This window comes from Drosophila sechellia, chromosome 3L (genome assembly GCF_004382195.2).
Source record: "Drosophila sechellia strain sech25 chromosome 3L, ASM438219v1, whole genome shotgun sequence".
Classification (NCBI taxonomy): domain Eukaryota; kingdom Metazoa; phylum Arthropoda; class Insecta; order Diptera; family Drosophilidae; genus Drosophila; species Drosophila sechellia.
In genome coordinates, this window is record NC_045951.1 from 20,274,755 (window position 1) to 20,288,921 (window position 14,167).

General features: G+C 44.9%; 4 protein-coding genes across 4 annotated transcripts; 1 reads left to right on the forward strand and 3 right to left on the reverse strand.

Annotated features, from left to right (window-relative positions):
• The first annotated feature begins 272 nt into the window (after positions 1–272).
• LOC6616353 (peroxisomal membrane protein PEX14) lies at positions 273–1,804 on the forward strand. The gene is made up of 3 exons (XM_002040677.2): positions 273–497; positions 557–859; positions 1,131–1,804. Exons 1-3 carry the CDS (start codon positions 387–389, stop codon positions 1,557–1,559), a joined length of 843 nt encoding a protein of 280 aa, XP_002040713.1. The 5' UTR covers positions 273–386; the 3' UTR covers positions 1,560–1,804.
• LOC6616354 (mRNA (2'-O-methyladenosine-N(6)-)-methyltransferase) lies at positions 1,792–7,544 on the reverse strand. Its single transcript, XM_002040678.2, has 5 exons — positions 7,401–7,544; positions 4,178–6,026; positions 3,989–4,114; positions 3,790–3,918; positions 1,792–3,727 (listed from the first exon to the last, which is right to left on the reverse strand). Exons 2-5 carry the CDS (start codon positions 6,010–6,012, stop codon positions 3,055–3,057), a joined length of 2,763 nt encoding a protein of 920 aa, XP_002040714.1. The 5' UTR covers positions 6,013–6,026; positions 7,401–7,544; the 3' UTR covers positions 1,792–3,054.
• Positions 7,545–7,793: 249 nt separating this feature from the next.
• LOC6616355 (trafficking protein particle complex subunit 12) lies at positions 7,794–9,490 on the reverse strand. Its single transcript, XM_002040679.2, has 4 exons — positions 9,145–9,490; positions 8,497–9,081; positions 8,259–8,434; positions 7,794–8,201 (listed from the first exon to the last, which is right to left on the reverse strand). The coding sequence occupies exons 1-4, from the start codon at positions 9,454–9,456 to the stop codon at positions 7,820–7,822; spliced, it is 1,455 nt and encodes a 484-aa protein (XP_002040715.1). The 5' UTR covers positions 9,457–9,490; the 3' UTR covers positions 7,794–7,819.
• Positions 9,491–10,277: 787 nt separating this feature from the next.
• LOC6616356 (homeobox protein SIX6) lies at positions 10,278–14,165 on the reverse strand. Its single transcript, XM_032719428.1, has 4 exons — positions 13,535–14,165; positions 12,134–12,528; positions 11,551–12,068; positions 10,278–10,575 (listed from the first exon to the last, which is right to left on the reverse strand). Exons 1-4 carry the CDS (start codon positions 13,692–13,694, stop codon positions 10,470–10,472), a joined length of 1,179 nt encoding a protein of 392 aa, XP_032575319.1. The 5' UTR covers positions 13,695–14,165; the 3' UTR covers positions 10,278–10,469.
• Between the last annotated feature and the right edge of the window lie 2 nt (positions 14,166–14,167).

Consider the following 14,167-nt stretch of genomic DNA (forward strand, 5'->3'; position numbering starts at 1 on the left):
CTTTCATAGCTTCTTTTAATATTCTTTAATATATTCTTTAATATATGCTTGTTTAGTCTCGGCATCTTAATTCAAGTTTCCTGATTCTTTGTACTGCAGTATATTTTAATTGGGACGTATTAACAATAGAAACATATTTAACCAAATTTTTCTGAAAAAAAGGTTTTTTCAAGTTCCCATTATTATTACGTCACAAATTACCTGAATTTTATATGCTCCCACAATAAACGCAGAAACGCTAATGCATTAGTGATTTCGAGAGCAGCAAAGTGTTTGGTCACACTTTTGTTTTTGTGCACTTTGCAATCGAATTGCTCGTGAATTCGGATTCACTCCATTTTCGTGTGGATTAGCTAGGCAAGATTGAATTAAGGGTCGATATACAGATGTCCAGCAACAACACGGACACTGGGGACACCACCGTCATGGCAACGGCTACCTCGGTGCAGCACGATGTCGAGGCCGACGTATATGAGCAATTGCCCCGAGAGTCGCTAGTAATATTTGTTCAACCCCTTCAAGTTTGCCTAATCTATAATCCGACTATTCGCCGCAGATAACCACTGCAGTCAGTTTTCTACAAAACACCAAGGTGCGCCACACGACACTTATCCAGAAGCAGCAGTTCCTACGGTCCAAAGGTCTCACCGCTCACGAAATCCAGCTGGCCTGTGAACGGGCCGGCGTTTTCACCCAAGACCCCAACAATCCCAATTCCAGTCCGAACACCGTCATTAGCATTGGATCCCAGTTGCACGCGCTGCAGCCGCAGCCGACTGCCTTGGGCCGGATCAGGGAAATCATCCATTCGGCAGCCCTGTTCAGCGGAGTCGTCTACGCAGTCTACCTCTTCTGGAAGGTGAGATGCAATGGGATCTCTATTTCGGGGTCTTTTTAAAAGATTTATTATATTTACTCCACCAAGCCGAGTGCGAATTTAAAGATCACCATCTTGTCTAAAGCTAAGATACATATATATTTGATGACACTTTTACGAGACGACGTTGGATTTACTTATTATTTAACACATTTTGTAAAAGTGTTAGGACCCATAAATAAGTTTTAAGTGGTCCACAAGTCAGTTCAAAGTTCATGATTGCTAATAACTTCTAAAACCTGTATAACTTCAGAAATACATTGCGCCTTACCTGTTCGGCAAGCCCAAGAAGAAGGCGGTCGATGAAGTCCTGGACGACATAGACAAGAAGGTGGATACGCGCACCAACGACCTCAACAAGGAGATTTTGGCGGTCAGGGATTTGATCACCACACAGCAAAGGGAACACGCTCAGCAGCTGAACCGCGAATTTAGTAACTTCCGCAGCGATCTGGATGCCATCAAGGGCCTGCTTTTGAACCGAAAACAGTTCGCCGGCCCTGTGGCCACGATCGCAGTGCCATCCATTCCCGCCTGGCAGTTGGCCGGCTCCCCGCATCACCATCACCGGCACAGCGGTTCGGACGACAACGAGAAGGGCGATGATGCTGGATCCGGGTCCGGCTCGTCGGAGACCGAGGTGGTCACCAAGAATAGTGACTCCAGCTTGGAGATCATGTAATGCAATCAGAATACGAGGCTGGCTATATAGACGTAGTATATAGTTAAGCTGTAAATTGATTTTCCCCTTAAATGCCTTCAAGACTTTTTGGTTTTTTTCTTTGCGTTTATAGCATTTAAGTTTTCTTTATAGTCAACAGCTAATCCATATCCAAAAGTACATACACACACTCACATATACACACTTATGCGATACGATGTCTATACAATGTAATAATAAAAAGTTTACATAATAACAGGTTTGAATTGAAAGAAACTGTTTAATTAAGCGCAAAAATGCTTTGTGTTGTTTTTTTTGCTTATCGGTACATACAGGGTGGGGATAGCATATCGGTTTAGACAATAAATTTCGACTTAGACGATAATTGGTTTCTAAAAATTTTGCCGAGTGCTACTTTCTATAAATTGGCTAAATTCCCTTAGGTTTGATTTAAGATTATGCCGGGCGGAGCGCCTCGAGGTTTTTTCTAGAAGACTCACCCCATATCCTAAACGGATTTAAATTATTTATTTATTGTGCGGTGCATAGTTATGATTTATTTCCAATTACAAATTTGGTTCTCTGCGCATTCCTTTCGTTAAATTTCCTTCACTACTTACGTTAGTTATCGATTTGTACATACGATAAATTAGTATTCAAATAATTGTTTGCCATTTTCGTTAAAGTTAATGTATTCTAGTAAGTTAATAGTCTCACAAAAGATTGTTAAGGGCTTCACAGTTCACTTGAATGTGTTCTTTATTTCTCATTTCGTTTTGTGAATGGGCAAGCCATTGCGAAATACCCTGAAACAAGGATAGAGAACAGTACCCCTACCCATACTAAGTATGCATTATTAGAGTCTTTTGTTGGGTAGCTTGGCCCTTGTTTGTTGGGTACAATCGTATAAGATAAACAGCGGCCAGGCCGGCATTTTTATCAGCTATTTCAAATTAAATATAACATATTTACAAGTAATTATACCTTGCGATGGGGGCAATACCAGCTGCCGAAGGCCGAGCACTGTGTACATTTGAAAATTAAAGCTTTGACAAGAAGTTCAAAAATGTGTAACAAAATATTTAGTGTTTTAAAGCCTGTTGTTTGACCCAAACGTAATTTACAATTCGGACAGGCATCATTTGATTAACACCGAGCGATGGGTAACGTTTAAAATTAAGTTTTAAAATAAGAAACTACAAAATATTGCGTAATATGCATATGCGTTTTCCTGGTTCCAATGATACATTTTGAAAACGGAATTGGATAGTTGTACTCTTTCGGAAAAATAGAAGTTGCCATTCCTTCGGCTTCCGTGTTTGATTAAATTAAAGCGATTATCATCCGATTACACAAAACTAAACCTCGGAACTGGGAGCATGGCCGCTAGTGTGGCTTCAGGCCCAATTGGTTTCTTCCTCAAATGTAACCCTAATTTATGCTAACAGAAAGTGCACAGATAGTATGGACAAAATAGAACCATGTGTGGATAGCAAGATCCCAAAAAGAATCAAATCTAGACGGCTGAGTTGATGACCGCTTGCGTGGATGCGGAACTACTGATGCTATTGGCCTGGCCAAATGCAGATCCCGCTCCAGCAGCCGATGTGCTAGTCGTTGCCGTAATGCTCACCGCTGCCGCTGTGGCCGATGTCACTCCATCCGGATAGCCGCCCGAAGCAGGTGCCGGTGAAAGGGACATCGTCGACGAGGATGGCGAAGAGCAATCGCTTTGCACACTCATTGTGGGCGAGGCGGCCACCAAATTGCTGCTGCTGCTGGTGTTGCTGATGGTCATCGGAAACTGCGGCGGCGGATTCCCGGTTGGCGTATGCGGGGACAGTGGCGACATTGAGGACGATGTTGTTGTAAGCGAGGGACTGCTGCTTGTGCTCGTTGTAGTGGCTGTGGATGAGCTGTTGCTATTGACTCCACTGATCGTACTGGAGTTGGTTGTTGGAGCCGTGGATGCGGCGGATGGGGGAGTCGATGGCGAATGCTGGCTGGAGGTTACCCCAGCTGCTGCCGCCGCAACTGCAGCGCGCTCACGCTCCCGATCTCGTTGTGGCCTGAAGGCCTCGCGCAGTGCCTCCACGCGAATTTCATTGGGTCCCCATCGCGCGTATCCGGCGCTATTTTGCAACCACACCACCTGTGTGCCCTGCATGCACTTGATCAGCACATCAGACCTGGGGGGAAATTAGCAGAGTTAAATAAGTATGAATGAGAGGGAAAGTCGAGTTTAACCCACTTTTGCAACATGTGCTGATAGCCGTGTCTGTACTCGTGGGCCATGCCCAATACGACCATTGAACGGCGCTTGTACATGCTGTCGTCCAGCTTGGATATGCTCTTCCACTCCGGCAGAAACACTATAAAGCTGGATTGAGTAAAAAAAGAATAAATTGTATTATACTCATAAGCAACATCAAACTGAAGTTTAATCTCACCTCAGAGGCTCCATGGTGTCGGTGAGCAGTTTGTCGATGTGCAGCAAAGAAGCCTCAATCAGCTCCTCGCAATGAGGAGGGTTTACTTGGAAGGAACCGGAAACGGGCTTGAAGTCGAGGAAGGGGCTGTAAGGGTCACACATTTCACTTAGATTCAGCTTATTAAAATGCACTTATTTGGCTACATACCCCCTGGAACCGAAGTAGGCATCCGTGTCGGCAAACGCAGAGCAGTACTGTCGGAAATAGGAATTGAATGGCGAGGCGAAGCACTCAAAGCTTACACCAAAGTGCCTATGTAGGCACTCGAACACTGGCACTGGCAAGGCAGCCTGGGTAAGCTCCGCCTCCTGGGAGGAATTCAGGGCATTGCCCAGGAAGGTCTGGTACCTCTTGAGCAAACACCATACCCGGCCAATGAACAGATCGAACTTCTTGTCGTCGAAACAGTTGTGGCGGTACAGCTGTTCCAGCTTCTGCAGATAGGTGAGGTTGATGTACTGAGCATCCGGCTGGTTGATCGTGGCAGGCGTGTACTTAATGATCATGTGGTCGCGATCCTGTAAGTACTCGATCGTCGGCATCCGTGGCGATGGGACGGCAAACTGTATGGGATAGCACCACACTTTCTTTAGATGTGGCGGCGGCGGCGGAGGCGTGGGTTCCGGTATTCCGTGCTCCTTGAGCAGCTGCGAATGGCGCTCACGGATCTTGCGGGCATGATCAGCCGACAGGTGATAAATTTTCACGCACAAGGTTTCCACGGAACTCTTGACGGTCTCAACCAAATGTGGCTCACATTGCCGTTTAAGATGTGCCAAACGGTCCTGAAAATCCTCGTAGCTCGCGCCCACGGTACGCCTCAGCCATTGGAATGTGTCCTCCACATTCCACTTGACGACCTTCTTGGATTCCGCCGGCGCGGATCGGGATTCTATTATTTGCTTAGCGGCCTCTGCGTAACGGGAAAGCTGCTTCCTCGCATCCCCTGTGAACTTGGGCTTCACTATCTTGATAGGTATATCCGACATGATCTCGCGGTACATGGAGCTGGAGATCTCCGGCAGGCAGCTGCTGGGCAACAGTGGGTCGCAGCCGGTGTCTATCACCTTGCGTTCCATCAGCCAGCGGTTGAAGGAATCTCTGGGTGCCTTTATATTTTCTCTCCGCATGCACAAATCTTCGTAGGTTTTCAGCAGCTTCATGGTGAAGGCTGCCCGCAAAGCCTCCACCTCAGGATGCGGTTGCGGCAGAAGAGTCGGCGGTCGCTCTACAATCACGGCATTGGTGCACACCTCCAGGTCCCAGGGACCGGCCAGAACAAACTTCTTCATTGGAGGTCCACCGCCCATGTGATGCTGGTTAGGATGGATGTGCATGTCATCCGACGGCCGCCGCTTTAGGTGATGATGCTGGTGCTGTTGCTGTTGGTGCATATTGGGGGTCATCGGCGTCGGACCGCCCGCATGGCAGATGCCCAAAGGGTCGGTGAGCGGATCAAAGGGTCTGGTGCCGGGCATCTCCCACAGCGATTCTCCGGTGACTTTGTTCCAATAGTATGGGCGGTTTTCCCTCTTGGACCAGAATTTCCGCCATCCCTGGTTTACCAGCTCAGCGGTTAGCTCCTCGCCATAACCACCGGGTCCCAAGGTTGGCGGACCTTGCGGTGTATGAGCCATGCTCTCCAGCGGTGAGGGCGCATTTGTTTTCGTGGGCGTCGAGGGAGAGGAGCAACTGGCCACCGGTGAACTGCCCGCTCCTCCGCCCAGATTGTCCGGTAGAAGGGGTCCCGTGACCGTAGGCGCTCCTGCCGTGGGTGAAGGTGACATGTTGTTGGAGGCACTCGCCGTCAGTTGATCCCAAGCACTCTGTGCAGCGGAGGAGGCGGACGATGAGGATGCTCTGGAGGGCACGGGCAAGGATCCCATACCAGGAGTCCCCGTCGACGCAATCACGGAGGACAGCAAGCCCTCCGTGCCCGCGCCCAGGTTGTGTATGTTGCTATTGTTGTTGTTAGCTGCCATGCTGCGAAATATTTCTGCAAGAGCGAGGTAAACAAAAACAAGTGTTTTCAATCGGAGATGAGAGTGAGAGCAAGGCAGTGAAAAGAAAAGATAATCAATGGCCAGTGATGACAAATTGGGTTTTCGGAAAAAAGCTATTCTCTTGTTTAATATATATTATAATGACAAATCGATATTACATCTTAATCGATGTTATATATTAAACAATCAATATATATATATATAACAATAGTTATAGTTGTAGTGCTAAATACTAATAATAGTTTTTCAACACGTCTTGATCATCTATATTTCTCTTTAGTTCAGTTTTATGTTTTTTTTTTATTTAATACCATCAATCTAAAACCCCTTAATTTAGGAAAAAAAAACTATGTGTCTAACACATAGACTTCTATGACCAAAGTGGCCTAATTGAACCTCTTGCTTAGAACAAATGAAGGATTAAAATCACCAAGTCCCGCTTTGGCTAGAAAATAGCCAACGCGACACTGTCACGACGGCAGATAATGAAGTGAGCGCGCACCGGAATCGAATCGAAGAAACCAGAACCACCACCAGAGAGCTATAACTGCTGTTAGTCAGCCAGTCGACAACAGCCACTCAGCGGAGCGAGATCGGGGGCACGCTTGAGTCGGACGGAATTATGCGTGGGGATCGTGGGGAGTAGTAGAAATTAACACTAAATGTTGGCATGATAAATCCAATAAATGCAGAAGGGAGCCCTTGACCAGAAAACAGTTAATACGACGCCCACTCAAACAAGGCGAAGAAGGCGCGCATGAGCGAGAGAGCCAGAGAGAGCGAACACAGCTCTGCTCTCGCACGAATGAGAAATCAAAACAAATTGCAAAAGAATAGAGATTTTCTGCCTGGGTTATGTGTATATGTTTTGACGAGCGTGTACCAAGCGTATGCGCACCTCCACAAGCGGAATAAAAAATATACAAAATAATTTGCTGCACTCGCACGCACACACACCAGCACACCTCCGCTGGCACACACACCCGCACCAACTGCAGGCATTATGCACGCCATATAAACAATTGCAAAAAAAAATTACACTTGGTTTCGTGGCCCTCGACGGCTACGTCATAGCACTAAAATAATGGCGCGCTTTTTCAGTGCACCCACAAAAAGTCGCTTATAATTAAAGTAAAATGCAAATATCAATCAGGGGAACTTTGCAACGCTCAATTTCAGGCGAACTCGAGCAACTCGCTGCTCAACGGTGTAAACAAACAACATTCTGGATGCAACGAAAATTTCTCTACACTTTCTTTTTTGCACCCACCAAGGCACAGGCACATCAATATTTTCCATTTTATGTACTGCCTGGGCTTCGTGTGGCCGCACTGCGTTGAAACGCCCTGAAACGCCACAAAACTCACCTATTTTTAACTATCCTAGTCTGATAAGCACGCGCTACGTGTTTGCAAACATTTAGGCGTGCGATTGGCGTAAATATTCCCGCGATTTTCTTTGGAAATGAAAAATAAGTTCTTCTCAAATTCTTTTTCAGCGACGAAACTCGGAGCAGTCGAATCGAGATGGCATTGCTGCGATAGGCAGCACGATATCGATTGCCTGCTCTATCCGTACTATCGTTTGCCTTTCGCAACTTTTCGTGTACGATAGTTCTGTAGTATTTGTTTTTAATCTATTAAATTTGAATTAAATAAATTAAAGAGATATAAAACTAAATATAACATTAGTTTATTTCTCTAATACTTTTTTAGTGGACTCAAAGGAGGCTCACCTAATTTGACCCAAAATCCGCTTGCTTGGAATGTCTAACAATATCTCTACTTTAATTTATCGTCTGCAATTTTAGACAAATTTCTATGCTTATATTGAGATCCGGTTTGTATCTGTTAATTAGCCGCAGTAAGTTGTACTTTTTCGCCTTGGAGTTGTTTGATTCCAGCTCATACAGCGTCGAGAGATTGACCAGCAAACTCTCGTTGAGGGACTTCTGGGGATTCAGGTTGATAGCGCGTTCGTACAGATTTATAGCATCCTTTAGCTTTCCGGCGTACAGAAGGCACACTCCCATGTTGTTCAGGATCATTGTGTTGCCGGTGTCCAGGTGCAGAGCCTTCTGGAATATCACATAGGCTTCGGGAAAGTCGTTCTTGGCCACAGCTATTAATCCCTTATCGACCAAGTCTCTGAGATCAGGCGCGGAATTTCTACAACAAAAGCATATCATTGAACTGAAAATGGAGTTGGTTAGAATCGGGCCTTACATCTCTCTTAATCTCCTCGAGACAGCAATCTTCTGCTCTGCTCCGAATATGTCACCAATTTGCAGATAAATGCGGCCCCAAGCAGAGTACAAAGATCGCCGATCCTCCTTGCTCAGGTTGGAGCGTTTTAAAAGCGTTCCCTCCATTATGTCGTCTATCATACTGAATTTCTTCATCTGCAAAAATTAAATGGGTAATGTTACACCCAATTAAAAAAATAGATTTTTGATTAACATACCATCAATCCACAGTTGATGATTGAATGCAAAACCCGTTCGCATCTCCTTTGCCAAAACTCCTCTGCCGCCTTGTTGTGCAGACTTATATAGTGCTCCTTGATTTCCCGCGTGGTCACATGAAGTTCTGAAAGTCTGTCCAGGGCGACGTGCGGTTTGCCCAGATAAATGGGCAGCTCTGCAAGCAAGAGCCGGAAAGAAAAGCAGGCTATTGATCCACTCTTGCCGTTGTACATCTCCGGATAGAAGTCGTAGAAGACATCGGGGCTGGTAAGTTGGCCAAAAGGTTCTGCCTCGGCATTCAGCAGCTCAAACTCGCCCAACTTGGCAAGCAGCGCGAGGCGCGTGAACCACAGTTGCAGGGAGTGAGGCGAGTGCTTGGCTGGCTGACCAGATCGCCCGTAACCCTGTCCATAAATGGTCAGGAGACGGCCCGTGAGATTCACGGCAGTGCGATAGCAACCGGCGTGGATTAGTGTTCTCAAGCCGCGCTCGTCCTGGGTGACATCATCGACGCGGAGGATCTTTCGGTAGGTCAACTCGGCCTCTCCGAGGTGTTGAGTCACCGCCACGCTGATGGGATCTGCCTAAAACAGTCAACAAAGTATAAGTGTCATTACCTTTTAAAATTAGTATAGAATGCTACACACCAAGTCAGTTTGCAGGTGTATGCCCGGCATAATAAGTTTGCCAGGCTCGTTTTCCCGCGGCAACTCCCATAGATTTCTTACGTCGTCACCGACTTTTACGGAATCCTCTCCTGCCTCAGGTGTCTCAACATATTCAGGTGGCTGGAAGAACCCGGCGAAGGTGTTGGACATCATGTTTGGGGCTGAACTGGTGCTACCTGCGCTGTTGGAACTCCCTTCTGGTGGCAAGTTGTTGCCCTTGGGTTTAGTGGCCAGCTCATCAAAGAAACTGGGCGGATCGTTTGCGAAATATTCGCTTATTTTGTGTGACATGTCTTTCTTTAATGGTTTGCGATAGGTTTTCAGTGATGTCACTATCGCTGCTGCCACAGGAAAAGCTATCGGCTGCGAATGGCGCCAATACTTCAGTGGTTTGAAAACATCAAATTTTTATACGTTTACCAGATTTTTAAAAGGTTCTGCTTGCTAAAAGTTTTTATTCCATCGTTACCATTTTTGCATTTGCTATGTTTTACACCTAAATTCTAATAATAAACAAAAAGTCTAACCACAATAATAATCATGTATTCGTAAAGCATGGTTTTCACATTCTAATATTATATATTTTTTCTGGACCATATTTGGAACTTGTGCTGTTCGACAAGCTAATAATTTAAAGTCTTACGATTTTTAATTTTCTTTAATTTCCTCTTTTTAAAAATGTCTATATTTCATTGCGTAACGGATATTAATATGTTTAGCGTTGGAATACGTGCTAAATAACTTTTAAATATGATTTTAGTCAAAAGTTTTTGGATTGGGTTAGCGCAAATGCCTAGTTTGGCCACTTGTTTGTATTAGTTTTTACAAAAATAATTATTTTATAAGCAAAGGGTGGATTTTTTGCCAAGGGAAAGAAAGCAGCGTTTAACTAAAGATTATATAATCGCATAAACATATTGTCTCTGGTATATCTATATTGTATCCCTTTTGTTCGTAAGCCAGCATTTTCCATTTGATTAGCCCATAAAAATTATAGCTTATAGAAAGAAAGAAGGAAATTATTCATATTGTGAGCAATGATTTTTACGGTCAGTGGATATATATTATTTTCCTTTTACATAACCAGAATTCCCAAATAAAATGCGCACAAATTCATTTGTTCGAGTTTATTGATCTACTGTCATTTGTTTATTATTCGAGTTATACAATACATAAAGCAAAAATTGGTTAATTCTAGAGCTAACAAAGATGGCCATTTGATGGCCACTTTCCAGTTGCCTGTGTCCTAACATAAAAACGCATTACACTTTATTTACACGAAAACAGCCTCCTCCCATCGCAGTTTATTGCCCATTGAAAATCGTTTCAGGATAATAGCTTGGAGCATTGAACATGCGCGGGAATCCATTGCCATCCAGTTGGCCCACGGGCAGCACCGACATGATGTCCCTAAAATCAAACAATTAGTTTTTTAAATAAAATCTATAAATATATTAAAATATATTTTAGTTTTAGGAAGTGGGACTAACTATGGCATCTTCATTACTATGAGTCCCTTAAAATTCCCTTAACAATTATCAAAGTAAGGGAAGCATGACTCCATTTTTTAAGATCGCTGTGCGTTTTCCAAATGGTTCTAGTCATGGAAGTGCGACTGTGAGTTTTCGAGCAGCTAAAAAGAACACATTTACTCCACTTGTGAGCTCGGGTGTGGTATGTGCTGCAATTTGACGCCCTGGAGAGGCGATGCGATCAAACAGCGGGATGCGGACGGAGGAGGAGGATGGGAATGGTGAGGAGGATGAGGGGCACATGCTACACGCATGCGCTGCGTTAGGAGTCGGGCACGTCCCGAGTCCCTGGGCTCTATAAATATGCAGAGGACCGTGCAAGGAGCCGGCCGAAATTGGACATAAAACACGCTCAAGTGGGCGGCCTGGAGGCACAAGTGCCGCACGGAACGGTCACTTACAAACGATTTTTAATGCCAATTCCAGAACAATTGATTATATTCGTTCGCATTTCGGATTTCGGAGTTCGGTTCTGGGGCGCAACAAGCTCAAGTGTTGAATGAATTGTTTTACGAGTTATGAGGAAGTGGAAATTACCATGCCGCACTAGATTCCTCTCCTAACGAACTTGGTTGGCCCAAGTTCAGGGGAAATGTGAAAAGAAAATGTAACTACACTTCAAATGGTATTAGCTCTTTTCCAAGTTGATGTTTAGGGAAATTTTAAGAATCTCTAATTACAACAAATCGATAGTATTATTTGCTCTTTTAATGGATTGACAATTTTGAGTTCTTGAAATAAGGAAAAATCCTATTTTGTGTGTTCAAGAAAGGATTTGGGTCATAGTAAGAAGGCTAAGTTATATAGTGGATTTTTGGATGCCATTAAATGATATTCTATGACTTCGACTTACGGTCTCTGCTGAGGCGTGCGATCCCGCTGGCGACGATTCTTGAACCAGTTGGAGACCTGGGTGAGCGTGAGGCCGGTCTTCTTGGCCAGCGTCTTCTTCTCGTCGGGCGTGGGATAGCGGTTGGTCAGGTAGCAGTCCTTGAGGGCGTTGCGCGACTTCTCCTTGAAGCAGTAAACCGTCTCCTCGCCATCCCAGATCGTCTTGGGCAGGGGATACTTCTTGCGCAGACGGTACTTGTCCACGGCGCCCAGTGGACGACCACGCACCTTCTCGGCCTCCTTGTAGTGGGCCTTGAACCAGAGGTTCTGCAGGTCCACGTGGTACTTGATCGAGAAGCAGTGCGTCTCCAGCAGGTTGTACAGCTCGTGGAACTGGCCCAGATTGTAGGCCACCATGGCGCGGGCTCGCAGGACACTCTCGTTGGTCTTGAAGAACTCGCTGGGCGGCAGGCTGCAGAGGAATGTGGTCAGCTTCTCGATGTCGCCCTTCTGCTGCAGTGCCTCGCACATGCACTGGATCTGAAGAAGAAGTTCATAGCACTATATGTCTGAAAAGTCTGGGAGATATGTGAGAAGTATCCTACCTGATCCGTGGAGAACTGCAGCATTTTGGCGTCGATGGGAAAGCTGCTCACTGCGGACATGTTGTGGGCGGCTGTGAGATTGGATATGAGGTGACCACCACTCCCGGCATTGCCCCCCAATCCGCCGCCACTTCTCTGCAGGCCGCCGCATAGATCCGTCTTCGTGTTCCCGTTCAGATCGCCCAGGTTGCCACTGCTCCCATTCTCGAAGATTATGCTGTTCAGGCTGGGATAGTGCGTGGGCGTGGTCGAGGCGGTGGGTGGCGGCGACTTGTCGTAGTCGTTGGTGATGTCCTGGAACCGCCGCTCCAGCAGGTGATCCTTCTCCACGCCCTCGTAGGGTGCGAACTTATCCAGCTGCAGGACCGTTTTGCATGACAGGTTGCCACGATAACCTGAAGATTGAAAATGGGAAACTTATGTCAAGCAAATATCTTAAATTTGTATTACCAAATGTTATTCAATGATAAAATAATTTAAATACTCAGCTTTAAGCTGTCCAATTCAGAGATTCGTATAATCTGCTATGTTGCCAAGTAATTCAGTTTCTGGGACATCCAGATGAGCACCAGAAGATTGGCCAAAGAATCAAGTTGTAATGATCACATATATTTGACATCTTGGATTAGCTATTGGTTCGTTCTTTCCCACGTGCCACTTCAGTTATGGTCAATGAAAGCCCCACCTACCCCGGTTGCCCCAAGCTCAGAAGTGACTAATCGAATACCCGACTTGACCAAAACGATCGCCGTCTTTCGACACCTCGGACGAAGTGGACAGCCACTGTGGATCATATTGAGCCCGAAAGAGACATCGGCAAATAAATAAATGCGATATGCTTTACACAGCTAAATGTGTGTGGATATGCAGTTGTGAATATGTAAATCGTAATACAATTTAATACAATTTAATTGATGGGCGAACTGCGGTTGCCCTTCAATAGTGTGGAATACCCTTTAGTTTGGAAATAATAGGATGATTTGAAGAAATGCTATGTAAAGGATTAATGAAGAAGAGAAATTCTAATTAAATTTATTCGAATTGAAATATGTTTGAAGCAATCAAAAAATTGTTAACAAAACGGTAATCGGTGAGCCGCCTGGACTTTAATAATTATAGAGAATAATTCACACGATACAATATTTAACTTCGTATATTAAACTTAATAAGCTGCCTGCCATAACTGCATTACCCACATCATGCACGCCACTCATGCAGTCCTCAAAAATGTGTGCTCCTCAGCAGAATAAAAGTCCCAGGCTTTAATTGTTTATGCAGCGCCTCATTGACGCCTCTGTCCCGAAACTTGATACCCTGGGTCTTCGGTCTCTTGACTATTTGCACCGATAAGACTAGACCTAGTTGGATCCGATGGATGCATATATCTAATAGCGGACTCACCAGCATTTGGCAGGAAGAGAGATCCGTAGGCCATCGGCGAGCTGAGATTGTCCTGCTGGACAGCCGAGTGATCCGAGGATGTGCCGCCGGAACTCGTCGAGTCCAAATCTCCACCGATGGAGACCGACAGATTGTTGCCGTCCAAGTTCTTGTCAAACATACTGAACAAAGTTCAGATTGGTTGTTAACTTTAATTGGATTAGTTTTTATATTTTTCTTTCTTTGTTTTTATATTCTTATTTCAGTTTATCATTTTAGTTTCGTTCCACATTGTACATTTTATAGAACTTTAATGTTTTTTATACTATTTTACTTTTCACTTTGGTAACTGTTTTAATTGCTTTGAAACTTTCGGCCAATTGAGCTATCCTTAAATTGACTTGACTTAAATCACTCGGTTAATCCCAATTTGTGTTGCTTTGACTTGATCAGTTGAATCACTGAACTGCACTTGTCTTAATATTAATTAGCTATATTTTGTGAACTTATCTTATTTTAAACTTGTTGCTGACTCGATATACTGTTTGTTTGTTATTTAATAATATGCCAGGAACTTTGAATTTATTCAGTTATTTTCCGGGACCGATTCTTCCCAGCGACTGGACGCGACCGCTCTTCAAACTCGACTGCAAG

Coding starts and splice junctions, on each gene's coding strand:
- LOC6616354 (XM_002040678.2), bottom strand. CDS start 6,012: ATGGCAGCTAACAACAACAATAGCAACATACACAACCTGGGCGCGGGC. Junction 3,919..3,988: donor GACACCATGGAGCCTCTGAG/GTGAGATTAAAC, acceptor TACTCAATCCAG/CTTTATAGTGTTTCTGCCGG. Junction 3,728..3,789: donor TATCAGCACATGTTGCAAAA/GTGGGTTAAACT, acceptor ATTTCCCCCCAG/GTCTGATGTGCTGATCAAGT.
- LOC6616356 (XM_032719428.1), bottom strand. CDS start 13,694: ATGTTTGACAAGAACTTGGACGGCAACAATCTGTCGGTCTCCATCGGT. Junction 12,069..12,133: donor TGCAGTTCTCCACGGATCAG/GTAGGATACTTC, acceptor CTTCTTCTTCAG/ATCCAGTGCATGTGCGAGGC. Junction 10,576..11,550: donor CGCACGCCTCAGCAGAGACC/GTAAGTCGAAGT, acceptor GTTTGATTTTAG/GGACATCATGTCGGTGCTGC.
- LOC6616355 (XM_002040679.2), bottom strand. CDS start 9,456: ATGTCACACAAAATAAGCGAATATTTCGCAAACGATCCGCCCAGTTTC. Junction 9,082..9,144: donor TACACCTGCAAACTGACTTG/GTGTGTAGCATT, acceptor TGACTGTTTTAG/GCAGATCCCATCAGCGTGGC. Junction 8,435..8,496: donor TCATCAACTGTGGATTGATG/GTATGTTAATCA, acceptor TAATTTTTGCAG/ATGAAGAAATTCAGTATGAT.
- LOC6616353 (XM_002040677.2), top strand. CDS start 387: ATGTCCAGCAACAACACGGACACTGGGGACACCACCGTCATGGCAACG. Junction 498..556: donor AATTGCCCCGAGAGTCGCTA/GTAATATTTGTT, acceptor TATTCGCCGCAG/ATAACCACTGCAGTCAGTTT. Junction 860..1,130: donor CAGTCTACCTCTTCTGGAAG/GTGAGATGCAAT, acceptor GTATAACTTCAG/AAATACATTGCGCCTTACCT.